Source organism: Oxyura jamaicensis, chromosome 9, assembly GCF_011077185.1.
Source record: "Oxyura jamaicensis isolate SHBP4307 breed ruddy duck chromosome 9, BPBGC_Ojam_1.0, whole genome shotgun sequence".
Taxonomy (NCBI): domain Eukaryota; kingdom Metazoa; phylum Chordata; class Aves; order Anseriformes; family Anatidae; genus Oxyura; species Oxyura jamaicensis.
The window spans coordinates 13096133-13111971 of record NC_048901.1 but is presented as its reverse complement, the minus strand read 5'-3'; the positions used below and the strand labels follow the sequence as shown (position 1 = coordinate 13111971).

Below are 15839 nucleotides of genomic sequence, written 5' to 3'. Positions count from 1 at the left end.
AGATAAATGTTCTTTTTGTTTCTATATGCGGATGTGTTGGAAAACAGTTCTTTAAATACTACTGGCAATGCTATAGTTTTGCTCTGTGCACCATTCACAATGCATTAAGTAAACAATTTAGTTTTTGATTGTCAGACCTTCTGTAAATCTTGTAGTTTTTCCAGAACCTTATGGAACATCATGGAGTTCACTTGGAAAGGCATCCAGTATTGCTTCCGCCACAGCCTAGTATTTTTATATGTATTTATATGTATGTATATACACATAAATGATGCAGAGAGTATTATTATTTATACAGTAATTTGAATCTAATGAATGATACAAGATTTCTTGAGTAATAACTTTATCTTCAAGCAGGTCTTGGTTTCAGTATTGCTGGTGGTGTAGGAAATCAGCATATACCTGGAGACAACAGCATCTACGTAACCAAAATCATTGAAGGAGGGGCAGCCCATAAAGATGGCAAACTTCAGATTGGAGACAAACTTTTAGCTGTAAGTAAAAGTGGCAGGGTTTTTCTTTAATGAGTGTTCACTTCTAAACCCAGTAAGGACGTGATTCACTTTGTGGTTAAGCTGCCAGTGAAGTATTATTTTGCAGAAATAAATATTTTAAAAGATAAAATCATAATAATAATAATAAATCAACCTTGCCAGCAAATCAACGATAAAAAAAAATTGAATTCTGCAGTGTTCAACACCATTTTTTCAGCAAATCTGTTCCTCACCACAATGTATCATGCAGAACCAGTATTAAGCAACCTGTTTCGTTTCTCATGGCTGTTATTATTTGTCTGAATCTGAGTGACTAGCATGTAAACCAGCACTCAGTGGGTTTGTTTTAGTCACTAATGTGGAGATGAGCTTGTGTATTTTGCAGAATATGACTTTTCTGTCTGTGTTGTGGTTGTACTGCAGTGTACTACCACTGTACTGCAAAACAACTTTTCAGTCTTCAGGAGTGAGGAGTGGCAAGAATTCTTTTTTTTTTTTTTTTTAAAAAAAAAAAAAAAAAAAAAAGCAAAAGTAAGTCAACAAGAGATCTTTAGAAGAAACAGATGGTAATAATACATTTAAAATATGCAGTAGAATTTTTTTCGTCCACAAATAACAGAAATGTAAAGGTTCGGTTATTTTTACATAGTATGTGAAGTTAAATTTATCAGACAACATAAAGTGTCTTTGGTCTCTCAGATTCATTACAGTGCAAGCCTTGTTTTCCATGTAGCCTGGAATTCTTTGTAGAACTTATTTTCCTCTTCAGAATATGTTGAGAATAACTCAACTTACTAAGGTGTTGTATTAGATACTAATTGTTAAAGGACTTAATTTCTTAACTAAAATGCTGCTGTTTCACGTTAATAGCAGTAGTCAGAAAATCTATTGCCGCTGAAGTTAAAATGAGTTCTTGTTACTTGGAATATGTCAGTCACTTTTGGTTGTTTCTTCTCCAGTTTTGACCTCTACCTTTGACCTTTGGCAAGAGTGTATTATCCCATTACAACATCCAAAACTTAAGTACATCATCACAAGATCAAATAGTTTTTTTTCATATTAGAAAAATCTTTCTTCTAGTTAATGCTTACAATAACATACTGTGTCAGTGCTGTGATTATGGCCAACTGTATCTCTGTGCCTACAATACAACAAGAATCAAAAAGTTTGCTTTTGTGCAAGCAAATTGACAGTCTGATCAAAAGAGAAACTGTAGTTTTAGGCAAATAATTGAGGTAGCATAACATAGCAAGAGAGTATTGGTCATTGTGATAAGCAGCAATATCAGCATAGCTTTGATTTGGGTTGCTGGAAAGTGGGTTGGTTTTGTTGTTGTTAACTTTTAACACAAAATACGAGAGAAGATTGAAAAGGATTTGCTGCTTTTCCAATGCTACTGTCAATACAGTTTATTATAATCTTTTGAGGAAAGACTTTTTAAATATTTTACAGCACTAAAAAGCATCTTTTAAATAGCTTGACCAATTATGTCTGCGGCACATGAATCATAATAAAGACTACTAATGCTAGAGTGCTCCAAGAGATTTCTGAGTGACCTATGAAACCTGGCATTTTTTTTGCATTGATAATTTATGTTTTATTTTTAGGTGAACAGTGTTTGTTTAGAAGAAGTTACTCATGAAGAAGCAGTGACTGCCTTAAAAAACACATCAGACTTTGTTTATCTGAAGGTTGCAAAACCCACCAGCATGTTCATGAATGATAGTTATGCCCCTCCTGACATCACAAACTGTAAGTTCTGCTTGTCTTTATGACCTATTTTTTTCCTCGAGGCTTTAATATACACCATTTTAGTATTTTAAGTTTCAAGCTTTTAAATTAGTTTCTGACTGTTGTAAAAATTTGATATAAGAAAAGTTGATTAATGAGGAAAACTATGCAAAGCAGAGTAACAGCCTAGAGCTGGTATGTTGAAAAGATGGTAATAGTGCTAACCCTTTGACTGTTTATGACTACTGTGTCCTTGTCCTAGTGATTTGGTATTTCTGATCATTTGCTGATGAGTGCAAGGAGATCTCAGGTGCCTAATTCATAAAGAGGATGTGAATGCACTCTGTAGTTCTGAACTGAGCAAAAGCCAGAATACTGTTTCAGGTGGAAGCTAGTGATGTTCTGACCAATTTTTTCTGTTCTACTGATTTTTCATGAGATGCATGTTTTTGAATAAACTAGACTGGGGGAGGAATTTTAAAACCTTTAATACCTGCAAAATTCCATGTTATTGTATTCCATGAATGTATTGTGAAATTCCATGTTAACTTCATATGTTTTGGTTTTCACATAAGTGTTGGTAATTCAGATGAAAAAACAATGCATGCTGCATTAAAATAGTTACAGGAATTTCTTGGTGATACAAGGATAATATTTATGGGAGTTGTGTGGTTTTTATTTTTATTTATTTATTTGTTGTTGTTGTTGCTTTCATTTTGTTTTTTTCTAAGCCAAATATCTGAATACAGGAAGCTCAGAGTTGAGCTACAATGTGAAGAAAAATTTAATACACTTGCTCATTGTTTCTTCAAGATGGTATTAACATTTGGTGTTCAGAAAAAGGAATGAGAGTGATCTAACTTTCTTTCCAAGTCTGAATAAACCCTGATCAAGCTGGTCTCTTTCAAGGAGCTTTGTAGCTGTACCCTGTGACTTAAGGGTTGCAGTTTCTACACTGGCAAACAGTGATGTGACTAAAGGCTCCTATGTCTTAGGTTGAGAAGCTGATAGTTTTCACTGCTGTTTTTCAGTTATCAGGTGTCAAATCTTGAAGTGCATGCAGTCTTCTATGTAAGTAACTGCTAGTTAGTTCCACAGTTCAGGTACTGAGTGGATTTTTCTTTAAGTCCTTTAAATGAAGGTGGAAGTGACTCTGGCAGCCACTGCAGCAGCAGCTCATCTCAGATAAATACTGCAGTTTGCTGATGCAAATTCTAGTGCTACAGTTAAACACTTAAAATATCACAAGGATTTACTTTTGAATAGGTAGTAATAAATTGAATATTGTGAATACATTTTACTGTTATATTGGAAAATAAGCTTTTTTCTATTAACCCAAACTGACCTTTTGTTCCAACTTCTGATTCATTCAGTCTAGAACATTTTTTTTTCCTATAACCAGACATTCCACAGTAGGAGTGAGAAACCTTTTCCTTACTCTAAAGGAGAGAGAGAAATTTCAAATACGTAGCTGTCTATTTAATCTGATTTCTTCCCGTAAGTTGGTAGAGGGGGAGAAAGGAACAATGAGTCATTTTAGGGTGTTTGTTTGTTTTTTCACTGTCAGCTGCAAATAATTGATGTCATACTTAGCCCTGATTTGTTCAGATAGTGAAAAAGGATCACTTTTGAACTGAACCACTGATGTAATCTAAACCAGTACATAATAAACAATAATAAAATACAACACAACCAAAGGACTGTAGTACCTTAAGCCTCATGTCACCTTGTTGGTGATAGCTGCAGTAGCTTCAAATATATTCATAAGCCTATAGAATTGCAATTTGGAGCTAATTAGTTTTTTTTGTCTTTGTCTTATTAAAGGGATATTCTTGAAGACTCCATTCAGAGATACAAAACTGATTTTCTCCCTTCATTTTATATAGCCTCTACTTTATGCTCGTCTGTGATTACTGCTAAAAGTTGTATATCTTTTCTAAAGGCTTAGAGTAACCTTGAGTCAGGTGTGGTGTGATTTTTTTAAAAACCGTTAAATAACTGGAAATAAGTATGTGGTTTGTCATGGGCAGATGTTAGTTGGCCGTATCTTCAGTTTGATTTCTGTTGCATTTCAAGTTTAAGTAGGTGAGATCACACTGCTGAGATGCTCAGTCCATGCAGAAGCAGAAGTTATATTTCCTCTCTGACTGGAATATAATAATATTCTCCTTGGGGTGATAATTCTGTTTTTAAATTCATACTGTCTATATCAATAAGTACTTTAAAATAAGTATTTATTCTAGCAGTATGCATAAGGGCATGCTGTAGGCTCTCTTCTTACGCAGAGAATAAATTTCTTTCAACTGATGGATGAGCTGGTGACTCAGTTCATTGAAGGTAACTGCATCATAACGTAAAGCCATGAAACGCTACTGTATATGCCTAAACTGCTTAATGCCCAGAACTCCCCATTGTTTGTTTGTTTGTTTAAACAAACACTATCAAAAACATGTAAAAGCATGATGCACAGTACCTATTGGCTTGGTACCTGTACTGTCTGCAGAACATGCAGTAGATTGCTCATGATACTAAATTTTCTAAGCATGATAGTTCATTCAAAAGTCCATGAAACACCACGTTCAAGATCTGGTTGTCTTTAAAACTTTCTGTCTAAACTCTGATCTAGTTTACTTACAGGGCTGTCTCAGTTTCTCTGATCGTGGTGGAGCCTTGTATTTAAAATGGAGACAAAAGGGTACTGAAGAATTTCTCGAGGACCAGGTTCTCGATTGTCAGTATCTAGGTTTTCCATAAAATTTGTTTGCTTTTAGAACTTCTGTACCTGCCATGCAACAACTTGGTTTTGTCAGATGGTCTGATGGTCAAAAAGATGAGACAATGCTAGTTAGCATCCACATAGATAATCAAATCATTTGAAATTTGATGCATCTTTGGTGTGGTTAGTGTCTAAATCCAGGGATTTTTGATTAAGAGGTTTTTGAGATTCTGATTTGTGGCTGTGTTTATCAGGACGAGTACAGATCCTGCCCATATATTTCTTTGTGTACCTGGGGCTGAAAATTGACCTCAGTCATTTGATGTTTATTGCAGTAAGTGAAAGGCTTCCAGCTGCCTGTGGGGAGGACACTAATGTTGAAAATCTTGTTAAAGAAGTGCTGGGGTTGTTTGAGACCAGAGCATTAGCAGGGAGGGAATGTGGAAAAAATGGCTCATGGTGCTGTACTATGTATGGGCAATGAAAGCTTGACCACAGCACATGACAGTCTGGAATAGCTGATTGCTATGCCTGTTTCTCTTTTAACCCTTGAAATGTAGATTGCTAGCTTATACGGTTACAGTAAGATCCATTTTCTGACTGAGGCAGAAGGCAGTTATGAAAGACTGTTATTTTGGGGCACTTTGCCATTTCCGTACTGTTCCTCTATGTAGCATCCAGTCTCAGAGACAGGAAGATTCCAGTCTAGGAATTCCAGTATAGGAAACAACAAAACCGATGTTCACTATGTGCAGAAGAACAACAGCACTCTAGGTGGTCCAGACCTGTGGACCGATGCCATCCATCTGGCTACTGACACTGATATCTAATCTGCCTTGTGTGTTTGGTAATCATAACTAACAGTCCTCGTTAGTAAGCTGTGCTCCGTAGGGAATGTAAATTACCTCGGTAATCTGAGTGTAAACGTCGATGATTAAGTGAATCCTAGAAGAAATGTCACGTAACATGTTGGTATAAATGCAAAATATTACTAAGAAGGTCTAGAACTCGCTATTTAAAACCACCAAATTTAACTTCAGTGTGCATATTTGTAGGTTATCAGAGTTAGACAAGTGCCTATGCTTTGTCTGAGACAAAGATGACTGTATAGGCCTCCTTTGAAGACGTTGATGATGCAGTTTTGACTCCTAGTAAATATTAAATTATTTGTCCTTTGTGTGTATGCACACATTGGTACAGTACTTCCATCATGAACTGAGAAATAGAATATTGCAAGGTAGGGAGTAATCTATTTCCTCACTGGAAGCATAAGTGCCTTACCCTTGCTTAAATGGCATACGTACGGGAAGAGGAGAATATGTAATAACAGTAAATTACAATGAAGTTTTAATTTTATTTCCCATTTTAGAGATCGTACTTGTGATTTGTGTCTTCAGTTTGCAGATAATAGGAAAATTTTCCATTTTCTTTCTGTGCAGAGCACTGTAATGTCAAGTGTTGGGGGGGTTGATTTGGAAATGGAATTTCTCCTTCAGAGTCTGTGACTTTTCCTGTCAAAAACAAGTTAATTTAGTGTATGTAGTTTTCTGTGCATCCAAAACCCAATTCCATTATCAGCTAATTCAGTAATAATATTTGCTAGTAGATAGAATTTTAGGCCTGATTTGGAATTCAGAAAGTGATGGCTTCCTTTTTATCTCTGTAATAATATTTGTTAATGTTCTTCAGGTATAATACCGAGCTAAAACAGTTTGTGCAAAGTTACAGGTGCTTTTTTGTTGTTCCAGGAACTCACAGAGAGCCTTTTGTGCCTTGTTAGGTTGGCTTCCACAGCACTTTTTAAAAGGACCTGACTTTTCCAAGCATGTAGTGTATGTAGGACTTTGTTAAAGGACGTAGCCAGTGCTGATGTGGAATAGCCTGCAGGTCTGAAATAATAAACTGTTATATGGCCTGGTGGCTGAGTTCTAGTCACATGGTAAAAGAGTACAAGATTTTGAAAATATATGGTGGTATTAGGTGGTCTGTATGTTTCTGAATGTGGTGCAGTTAAAAGCTCTAAGAACTTTAAAAACAAATGAAAAGCACTGGCAGTCAAGGAACAGAAGATTTGTTATGAAAAATGTAATTTTTCATAATTCATCGTTTTAGCTGCCTCTTATTTGTTAAAAGCAAATGTAAATTAATTTTGTAAAATGGGAAGATAGCTTTTAGGCATCGTTCATGTTGAATAACTCCGAATTATTTGGGAGTTCTCAACAGTGAATGCATTTGATTGTACAGTTTTAGCAAAAACAACATTCTCTCTCTGCTGTAGACCCCATGAAGCTGACTTGAGGAAGCTCTGTTTGGCTGCTGGGTGGAAAGGGACAGACCTTTTGCACTCAGATTCTGCATTTTGCTGAAACCTGTGATATCTAAAAATTCTGCCCAGACCAAGTCTAGAGCATGTAGCCCACTGAGGGTTGGTGTGTCTGAAAAGCACACTTAATTACTTTAAAAGCACTAGCTGATAAACTTCATAAGCTGTTATAGTGGATTTTAGGGCTTTTTGAAACTCGTTCTAGAAAACTCTCCTGTGACAGAGCTTTTAAAAGAACAAGAAACATGAAACAATCTGATGTGATAGCTGTTGTTCTATATGCCGAGCATTAAGGTCGGTAAGGTGGTTCCCTGTCTAGCTGAGGACTTCGGAAGCGGACTGTTGATCGGGGTGTCAGTACGTGGTGATGTGGTTCGCTGTAGGTGGAACTCACTGGGCACAGTTTTGCTTAGAAGCTAGACTAACACAGAATCAATCCAAAATGGACTGAGTGGTTTGAAAGCTGTCTATGTAGCAAATCTTTCTTATAAAAATACTCCTAATGAAGTTTGCATATGACCCAAATGTCCTGCCATTGTCTTATGAAGAAAAAAGAAAAGGGAGAAAATACAGGTCATTTCTTCAGAGCAATCTGTCTCATGTCTGTTTAGTTGAACCTGTGGTTTTGGTGGAAATCCTCAAAGGTCAGGCACCACATCAGACAAAGCAAGCCAGTAAGAGTGAAGAGAGTATGGCAACCTGATAATTATCAATCTATGAAGTGTCCCCAACCCCTGTGTTCAAACCTCAAAGTTTGAAGCACTCACACCAGCAAAAAGGTTTTTAGTTGTAAAATGTGCTTTGTAATAGGAGACAGTGGTATGATTATGCCTATTGAATGAACACTAAAAATTGATTGTATTTCCAAGTTTCCTAACTTGGAAATATAATGTACCCTTTAAATTACTTAGTGGGACAACTTTCCCAGCATTGCTGTGTATTTTCCGTCAATTGAGATGGTTGTGCTAATTTTTTCTAGTATGTGCATTGTCGTTCAGCTAAAACATATGCACATCATACACAGGACTTCACAGGACTTCAAGCCTGTTACACAAGAACTTAGATTAAATTCTTAAGTTGCTCCTTTCTGTTTTTAATCAGTGCATCTGTGATTAAGGCAGCTGATCCCTGCAGTACAATTACTTTTTTTTTCCCAAAAAAAATTGTTTATCCTTTTCAGTAAATTGATGCCTCTTACCTTGAAGGATAGGAGGTAGAATAATCCCACCTTTGTTTCTTAGTGTGTGCTGTTGGCTTAGCATATACTAGCATTTCTACATGCATCTATGCTTTTATTTAAAGATGATTGTGTTCAGTGTATAAGAGATGTAACACCCGTCCCTGTTAATACCTGATCATCAGAATGGCCTAGAGTATTCTAGAGATACTAGGATACTCTGCAACAAAGTATTAAAAGAAAGAGATAGGCACCTTGACAATTTCGAAAAAGTGTAACACTAAGTCTTATTTTTTTTGTTGTTTTTCAGAAGACATCACTCCATAGAATACTTCAGTTCATTCAGGTGCTCTTTTCCATTATTGTCTTAACACTTATTTTTATTTTTTCATTCTTTGAAGCTTATTCTCAACCAGTGGACAACCATATCACTCCATCTGCCTACTTGGGGCAGTCCCTTCCCCCAGCATCACCGGGCCGTTATTCACCAATTCCCAAGGGAATGCTTGGAGATGATGAGATTACCAGGTAATGATTAACTAAAGCTAGATCAGTTAACCAGGGAAGCTCATGAGATATGTTGATGGGCAAAATACTTTTGAAGGTATTTCAAAAAATAAATGCATATCTTTAGTTTCTAGCATTTGTAAATACTGGTGTAAGGAGCAAATTATATGTATATATAGATATATATTAAAAGATAAACATGGTATCTTGGAATAGTATTAAAATCAGAATGCCCTGCCAAAATGCTTCATAAGTTGACTGAACATTTTAGGATGGTAGTACTAGGAGGCGAGAGATTTATTCTTTTACAGCCAGCAATCTTTTTTTTTCTTTTCTCCATAGACAAGGGTTTGTTAATATGGATTAGTAAATCCAGGATGGCTAGAGAAGTTTTCATCCTTTCCCATTAATAACTATTCCTTCCTTCACTGATTCGGTAGAAGGTTACAGTAGTCTTTTGTTCATCAGCACTGATAAAATGAAGCTCCTCTAATTTTGTTACCTTTCTGTTCTGCAAGTATGGGGATGTTATACTGCATTTCCAGTATGTTGTTGCTGAATTCTGTTTCACACTACCATCTGATACAGATAATTCAACTCAGTTGCTGAAGCAAGGTCTGCCCAGATTGAAACATAAGCTGCATAAGAAGTTGGAGAATTAATTTTAGGTTATTGGAAGGTTGGAGAGCCTCAGATATGTCTTTATAGTTATTTTTAACTTACGGTTAGGTGGGCATCTAAGCCAAAGTAATTCTGTCTTGCTGACAGCATTGCTGATCTTATGCATGTATAGCTTTTTGTTAAAATTACTGTAAAGTGAGGTTTTTATACTTCTTTTGAAATGTGAGGGCTATTCAAAGAAGAAGGCTTTAGGTGTTTTACTTGAAGTTACCTTAGTTTCTTCTGCTCCTTCCATCACTAAAAGTCTTAGACATTTTGAATAATACACCATGTATTTGTTCTCTAACTGCAGCATGTTTAATAATGTGGTATAATGATCCAGAACACCTAGGTGTTATGTCATATATTTGTGATAAATTAGCACTTGGAAAAGATGAATCTAATAGCTGATGGGGGCACTGAAATTTAGGAATTTGATGCTAAATTAATCTAAAAGCTAGTGCAGAAGTGGAGCAATTATAAAGATCAGAATGTATGATCTTTTCGTTTGTTTTGGAAAAATGCAGCATCTTAGTTTATCCTATAAATTAATAATTAATGTCTTCCAATACTTAATGTCCATTAATTGTTCTTTAGTGCTCTCTAGTGATTTTTTAAATGCAGTGCACAGTTGCTCTGTTTTATTATTAGAAGTTTTCTGTTTCTGAAATCATCTGTGCTTTTCTCCTATTAAGTAAAATAGCAGATTTTTGGAGGGAGGGTTTCTGCACTAGAACTTGACTGGCCATATCTAATGAATCCGTCCTTTTAACTTGATCAACATTTCTTCTTTTGGTTCCTCATCTGAACCAGGAAGCCAGGAATGGAACAGCTTGGTTTGCATTTAACTTTCTAAGTTGCAGTTGCTGCAAATAAATTACAAATGTATTTAAGAATGACATAAATTCAGATTTTTTTTGGAAAGAGTTTGTGTATAATTCTTGAACTTGCCTTTGCTATGTTTATTGCTTGACCAACTAGAGTGATATCAGAGCAGCAAGGACGTATTTTTCATTATTAGCATTTCCATTTGAATTTGTTCTTTAAGTTTCAGAGACGGAAAATACTATTTTGTTATTTCTTATTACCATTAGATGGAATAAGTCTGTCAGCTATATTGAGGTTCTTGAATAATATGGAAAGTCTTAAATACATGTAGTGCTGAACAGGCTTGTAGCATAATAGGAATTTGGAGTACATACTAATGGCAAGTTCAGTTAACCTAACAAGAGGGAGAGTTTTTTGTTGCATCTACAAGCAAAATTTAAAATATGGGAATATTAGAAGCTATTTGAAAATCTAAGCATTTTGGGGAAGAACACTGTAACCTTAAAAGTGTAATTCTTGATATCTGAATTTTCAATACATCTTACAGAAGACTTAGCTTTTTTAATTGTTTGTTTTACTTTTATTCATGACTTTTAACCAAGATTTGACATTCCTTTCTTTCATTCAGGGAGCCTAGAAAGGTCATCCTGCATCGAGGATCAACGGGTCTTGGTTTCAACATTGTTGGGGGAGAAGATGGAGAAGGAATCTTCATCTCTTTCATCCTTGCAGGAGGGCCAGCAGACCTGAGTGGAGAGCTTAGGAAAGGCGATCGTATCATATCTGTAGGAATCACTGCTTCTTTTTTTTTGTTGCTGTTGCTTAAATTAGTTTCCCTTCTTTTGATACTAATGACAGATAATATGATTTAAATGCAAAGAATATCATTAGGTAACTGAACTAAATTTGAGACAATGGAACAATTGCCAATATGTTTCCCAAGTATCTTTGAGGATTTTAGTCTGCCTCAGTTTCTCATCTGATGAAAATGATACCTTCCTGTCCTGGAGAGATTTTTTTTTTCACAGTGAAAAATTGTAAGACATTGTTATCTTAGTTTGATAGCTGAGGTTTATGTGTCTAAATGGAAATAATGTAGGCATCAGAAATAAGCCTTCTAATGAGATGGGCATGCTTGGCAGCAGTGTCTGAAAATTGGTGCTTCACTTCCTGGATTAACTGCTAAACATCCTGTTAGTCTTACATAGACCCATCTCGCAGTTGTCTAAGGGCTTTTTCTATATTAGTACTGAAGATTGTGTGTTTCTTCTTGAAATGACTTAAGTTACGAACAACATTTTCGTAGGACTATTACATTGTGATTTGGTAGCTATTTAAGAAGAAAAAATGTCTCTGACATTAATACTACTACTAATAAAGCACATCTTTATTTTAGTTTGTAACAACAGTGAAAAATGCTGTTGGAGACATTTCTTCTTCACACATTTCTTTTCTGACACTATTTTTATAACTGCAGTATTGAAAACAACTAGACTATTTCACGGAGGGTTAGGTCAATCACTAAATGTTAAACACAGTGGTCTGTAGGCACGCTTTGGCTAACAAGGTCCCTCAAGTCCTCTTGTAGAAAGGTGAGGTAAACCACCACAGAAAGCAGCATTTAATGCATATCCTTAATAAGAAAGAAAAATGTCTTAATCAAGAGAATTAACCTAGGGAATATGAATTCATGAAGTGCTATACTGTAATTATTTAAGTATTTCTTAGTAGATGGGTATTTGTGACAGAGGTTTCATTGTCTTTGGTTTTCAGTAAAGACAGGTAATCCTTGTTTGTATTAACTAGCTCATAGTGTTGGAAATGGGGAAATCTCACAAGGCATGGAAACTAATTTGTATCCAGTTAATTTTCATTAGTCTATATTCTGTAATGATAATGATAAACACAAAAAAATTATTTTGATGAAGAGGATTTTTTGTATTATTTGTAGGTAAATGGAGTAGACTTGAAGGCAGCAACCCATGAACAAGCAGCAGCAGCCTTGAAGAATGCAGGCCAAGCAGTAACTATTGTAGCTCAGTACCGTCCAGAAGGTAAGACAGTTGCCATACACGTTCAAGTTTCATTTCTGTAATTTAAAACTCAGATAATTTAAAGTGTCTTTCCATCCCATCCATGCCTAACGCCCTGCTTTAAGCCTAAAAGAAACAAATAATGTAATAGATGTTGACACATACCTGTTAGCATAATTGCAAGCAGCCACAGTGGAATATGTGCAAGTGTTGGTACCACAGCTTGGTATGTTACTTGTTCAGGTTATGTTCAGAATTTTAATTTCTCAACAACTGTTAGTTCTGTCAGAACATGAAGGTTAAGCTAATAAATCCAGAACTTAATAGAAATACCATGTTATTGCTTATATTTCATTACTGTCTAGTTCCTTCTCTGTATTGATTAGGATTACCTGAAGAACTCAGGTTTTCATTCCTCCGTTTCATACTATGCTGGTATTTCTATTTATCCAGCAGTTTCTTCTGATCTGGATTAGACTGCAGTGAATGGTTAATAACCATCCTTGTGGGTTCTTCAGAAATCAAGTAATATCACCTCATCCTAATGCACATATTTGTCCTCTTGTATTTCTGTAGCAAGCTTCGAATGTCTTTGCCTATTTGAGACTTTAAAAATTCAGTAGTCTAAAATGTTATGCATACCTTGAGTCTGTGACATTGTATATTATTGTTATGTGTATAAAAAGATTTTCTTGCTGTCTCATTGTGAACTATGATGATCAACAACTTTCTACAATTTTACTAATTTGGATAACGTCCCACTAAATCTTGTTTACAGTGACTTTGTCTGCTTAAACCTTTTCCTTAACAGTCCTGGCAAGGGGTAAGTGTAAGTGTTTATCAGGGCTGGACGTTAAGCAGGACTGCTGCCTTCATCAGAAGTTGTTAGGTAGCTGATTGCAGCATACTTCTCTTCATTTTTTTCTCTTCTTCCACATGTTTGTCATATCCGGTCCTCACTGAGTCTTTGAAGTGTTAGTTTTCACATCTCCCTCACCACCGCCTGCATCAACATCATATCATATCTCAGCCAACCCAGGAACTCTCAGTAATGAGGCCAACTGCTTTGTTTGTGTCTGCTTCATGGTCAAATACCTGCAGCCAGCCCATATGGTCAATGCCTGTATTGTCTTGCGAGGATGTGCATCCTGTTCACGTATTGAACCTGTAGATTGTTCTGTTCCAGGATTGATCAGCATTTGTTCTAGAATATTTGCTTAGGCTTTGTGTCATAATCGTCAAATATTTCTGTTGATATGCATTTGGCCTATCCTTTATTATTTTTTCAGTGTTCTCACAGGTGAGTGAAATTGTTACCCTTTCTTGGTCCAAACATAAGAGTCCCTCACCTTTGTAAAAAATAAAGCTTGTGCTTTTTATTTGCCTGTGGGTCATCCTTTTGAGCATCTGGCCACTTTTTTTGTACAAAGAGTGTGTTTTTGGCCACTGTTTCTTCTGCCAGAAAGATATTTTGAGATGTGGTTCCTAGTAGCAGAACAAATTTTTCTCTTGTAGAACATATCCCAAGAGACAAGCACTTTTTCTTTCTTGCCAAAAAAGGTATCCAGACTTCATTTAAAAGAAGCAGTTTTACAGTTCTTTTTTTCTGGTACTCATGCTTATATAACCAAGGGATCCTTTCATACTCTGGAAGTTGGAACTCTTTCCCAAAAAAGAAATAAGTATTTTGGATGCATCTTGTTCTTTCTGCATTGGAAAAAAAAAAAAAAAAAAAAAAAAAAAAAAACAGCTTTCTTCATTACTGCTTGTCCAAGGAGATAACTCATTTTCTTGAAACATGTTTTGAGGTGCTTGACTGATGGAATTTTGAGTCATTGCACAGAGGTTTGCCTAAAGCAACATACGCTTGCCTTTCTTAGAAATTTCTCAACTGTCACTTGCAGGCTTCAAACCTAGAGCTGTACTTACTTCTTCACGATTAGTGCAGATCAACTGCATGCAGTGTTGTTGTGAATGCTTCAGTGAGTGTGGAGTTCTGAGAATTATAGGGCCCATTTGAGAGGGTGGATGTGGGAGAAGTTTCTTGGAGCATCTTAGGTTATAGTCAGACATCTGACATTCAGAGAAAGTTTTTTTTTTTTTTTTTTTTTTTAATTGTTTGGTTCACATGCCTGTCTTTATCTCTGAAATAGTACTTTAAGTTTACATTTGGAGTGAAGATGATGGAAGCCTATTAGGTTTTACCTTACCCTTTTGAAGTACACCACAAAAGAAAAGTGTATCTTGGAGACTGTGGTTCCTTGTAGTTTGGAAGCAAACTGAATTGACATACGGCCAACCTACCTCACAGAACTCTAGCTACTAATATCTGACTTTGGCATCTCTGCCTTTTTCTTACTTGTTGAAAGAGGTTGAATGAAACTCCAGCTGTCTGCTTCTTTCAGGTCTGGTGTAGGAAGTAATTTGAATCAGATACTCACTGTTAATAGCTTAGGGATTGGAGAAGAGAGTATTTCCTTAAAGGTTTATATTGATTTATTACCATAGGAAAGCAGTCTGGTTCAGATTTGACTTTCCAAGTAGAGAATATAATCCTGGCCATACTCTGTATTTGATAAAAATGCCTAAGTTTTCTGAGAATCTTCAGATTTCCTAAATTATAGTACTAATAGTCTCCTTTTCCCCTCACTTGATTCAGTTGAGTTGGAAAATGATGTTTGTATAGCTCCAATTTTTGATTATGTCATTCAAGAAAAGGTTAAAAAGCATTAATTTGAACAGTTCATAACATTATTGTTCTTCATTCATTTCTCAAATGTCGTCATAAAATGAAGCACATCAGCTATAACTGCTTGCATTGCATGTGTGTGTTATTTATATTTGGTTGCAGCAGGAGTTCAGTAAAAGATGCTGACAGCTAGGGCAGATCAAGGAGATTCTAGACATCCATCAGTGCTCATTAAAACTGGATAAATATATTCAGTATGATAGGAGCATTTGGAAGACACTTAGGACCAGCTCACTTCATTCCCTGTAACTGTATGTGACAGTTTGTATGTTCACAGATGTGGTGGGAAATGTTAATTCATGTTGTAACATCCTGCAACTTTAGCTCTATCAGAAATGCCCCTCTTGTTTTTCTGCTGTGGTTTCTTGGGGGAGGGGGGGATAACAACAACAACAAAAAAAACACAAACCTTTGCAAGCAGTTCTTCCATAAAAAAGCCTGAGTAGCCTGTTTTTAATAAATAAATGACTAAACCCTCACCATTGAAAGAGCTGAATTATCCATAGCCCAGTCTCTCCAAATCCAGTTAGACAACAGTTTAGCAAATGCTGGTTACTGGACTTGGGGTAGGAGAACATGGCTGTGAGTTCCACTGGAAGTGAACCTGTAGCAGTTTCAAAG

General features: G+C 35.9%; 1 protein-coding gene across 29 annotated transcripts in view; it reads left to right on the top strand.

The window, feature by feature from the left end:
• Nucleotides 1–15839, top strand: part of DLG1 (discs large MAGUK scaffold protein 1) — a 150669-nt gene that overhangs the window by 98094 nt on the left and 36736 nt on the right. For 15 of the 29 annotated variants that reach the window (XM_035334893.1, XM_035334886.1, XM_035334883.1 and 12 more), the window contains 5 exons: nt 358–494; nt 2102–2246; nt 8843–8969; nt 11065–11221; nt 12388–12490. In XM_035334893.1, the coding sequence (XP_035190784.1) occupies nt 358–494; nt 2102–2246; nt 8843–8969; nt 11065–11221; nt 12388–12490 (669 nt within the window). Of the gene's footprint in view, nt 1–354; nt 495–2101; nt 2247–8842; nt 8970–11064; nt 11222–12387; nt 12491–15839 lie in introns of all 29 variants that reach the window. The other 14 variants (XM_035334884.1, XM_035334894.1, XM_035334890.1 and 11 more) reach the window with 1 other exon arrangement.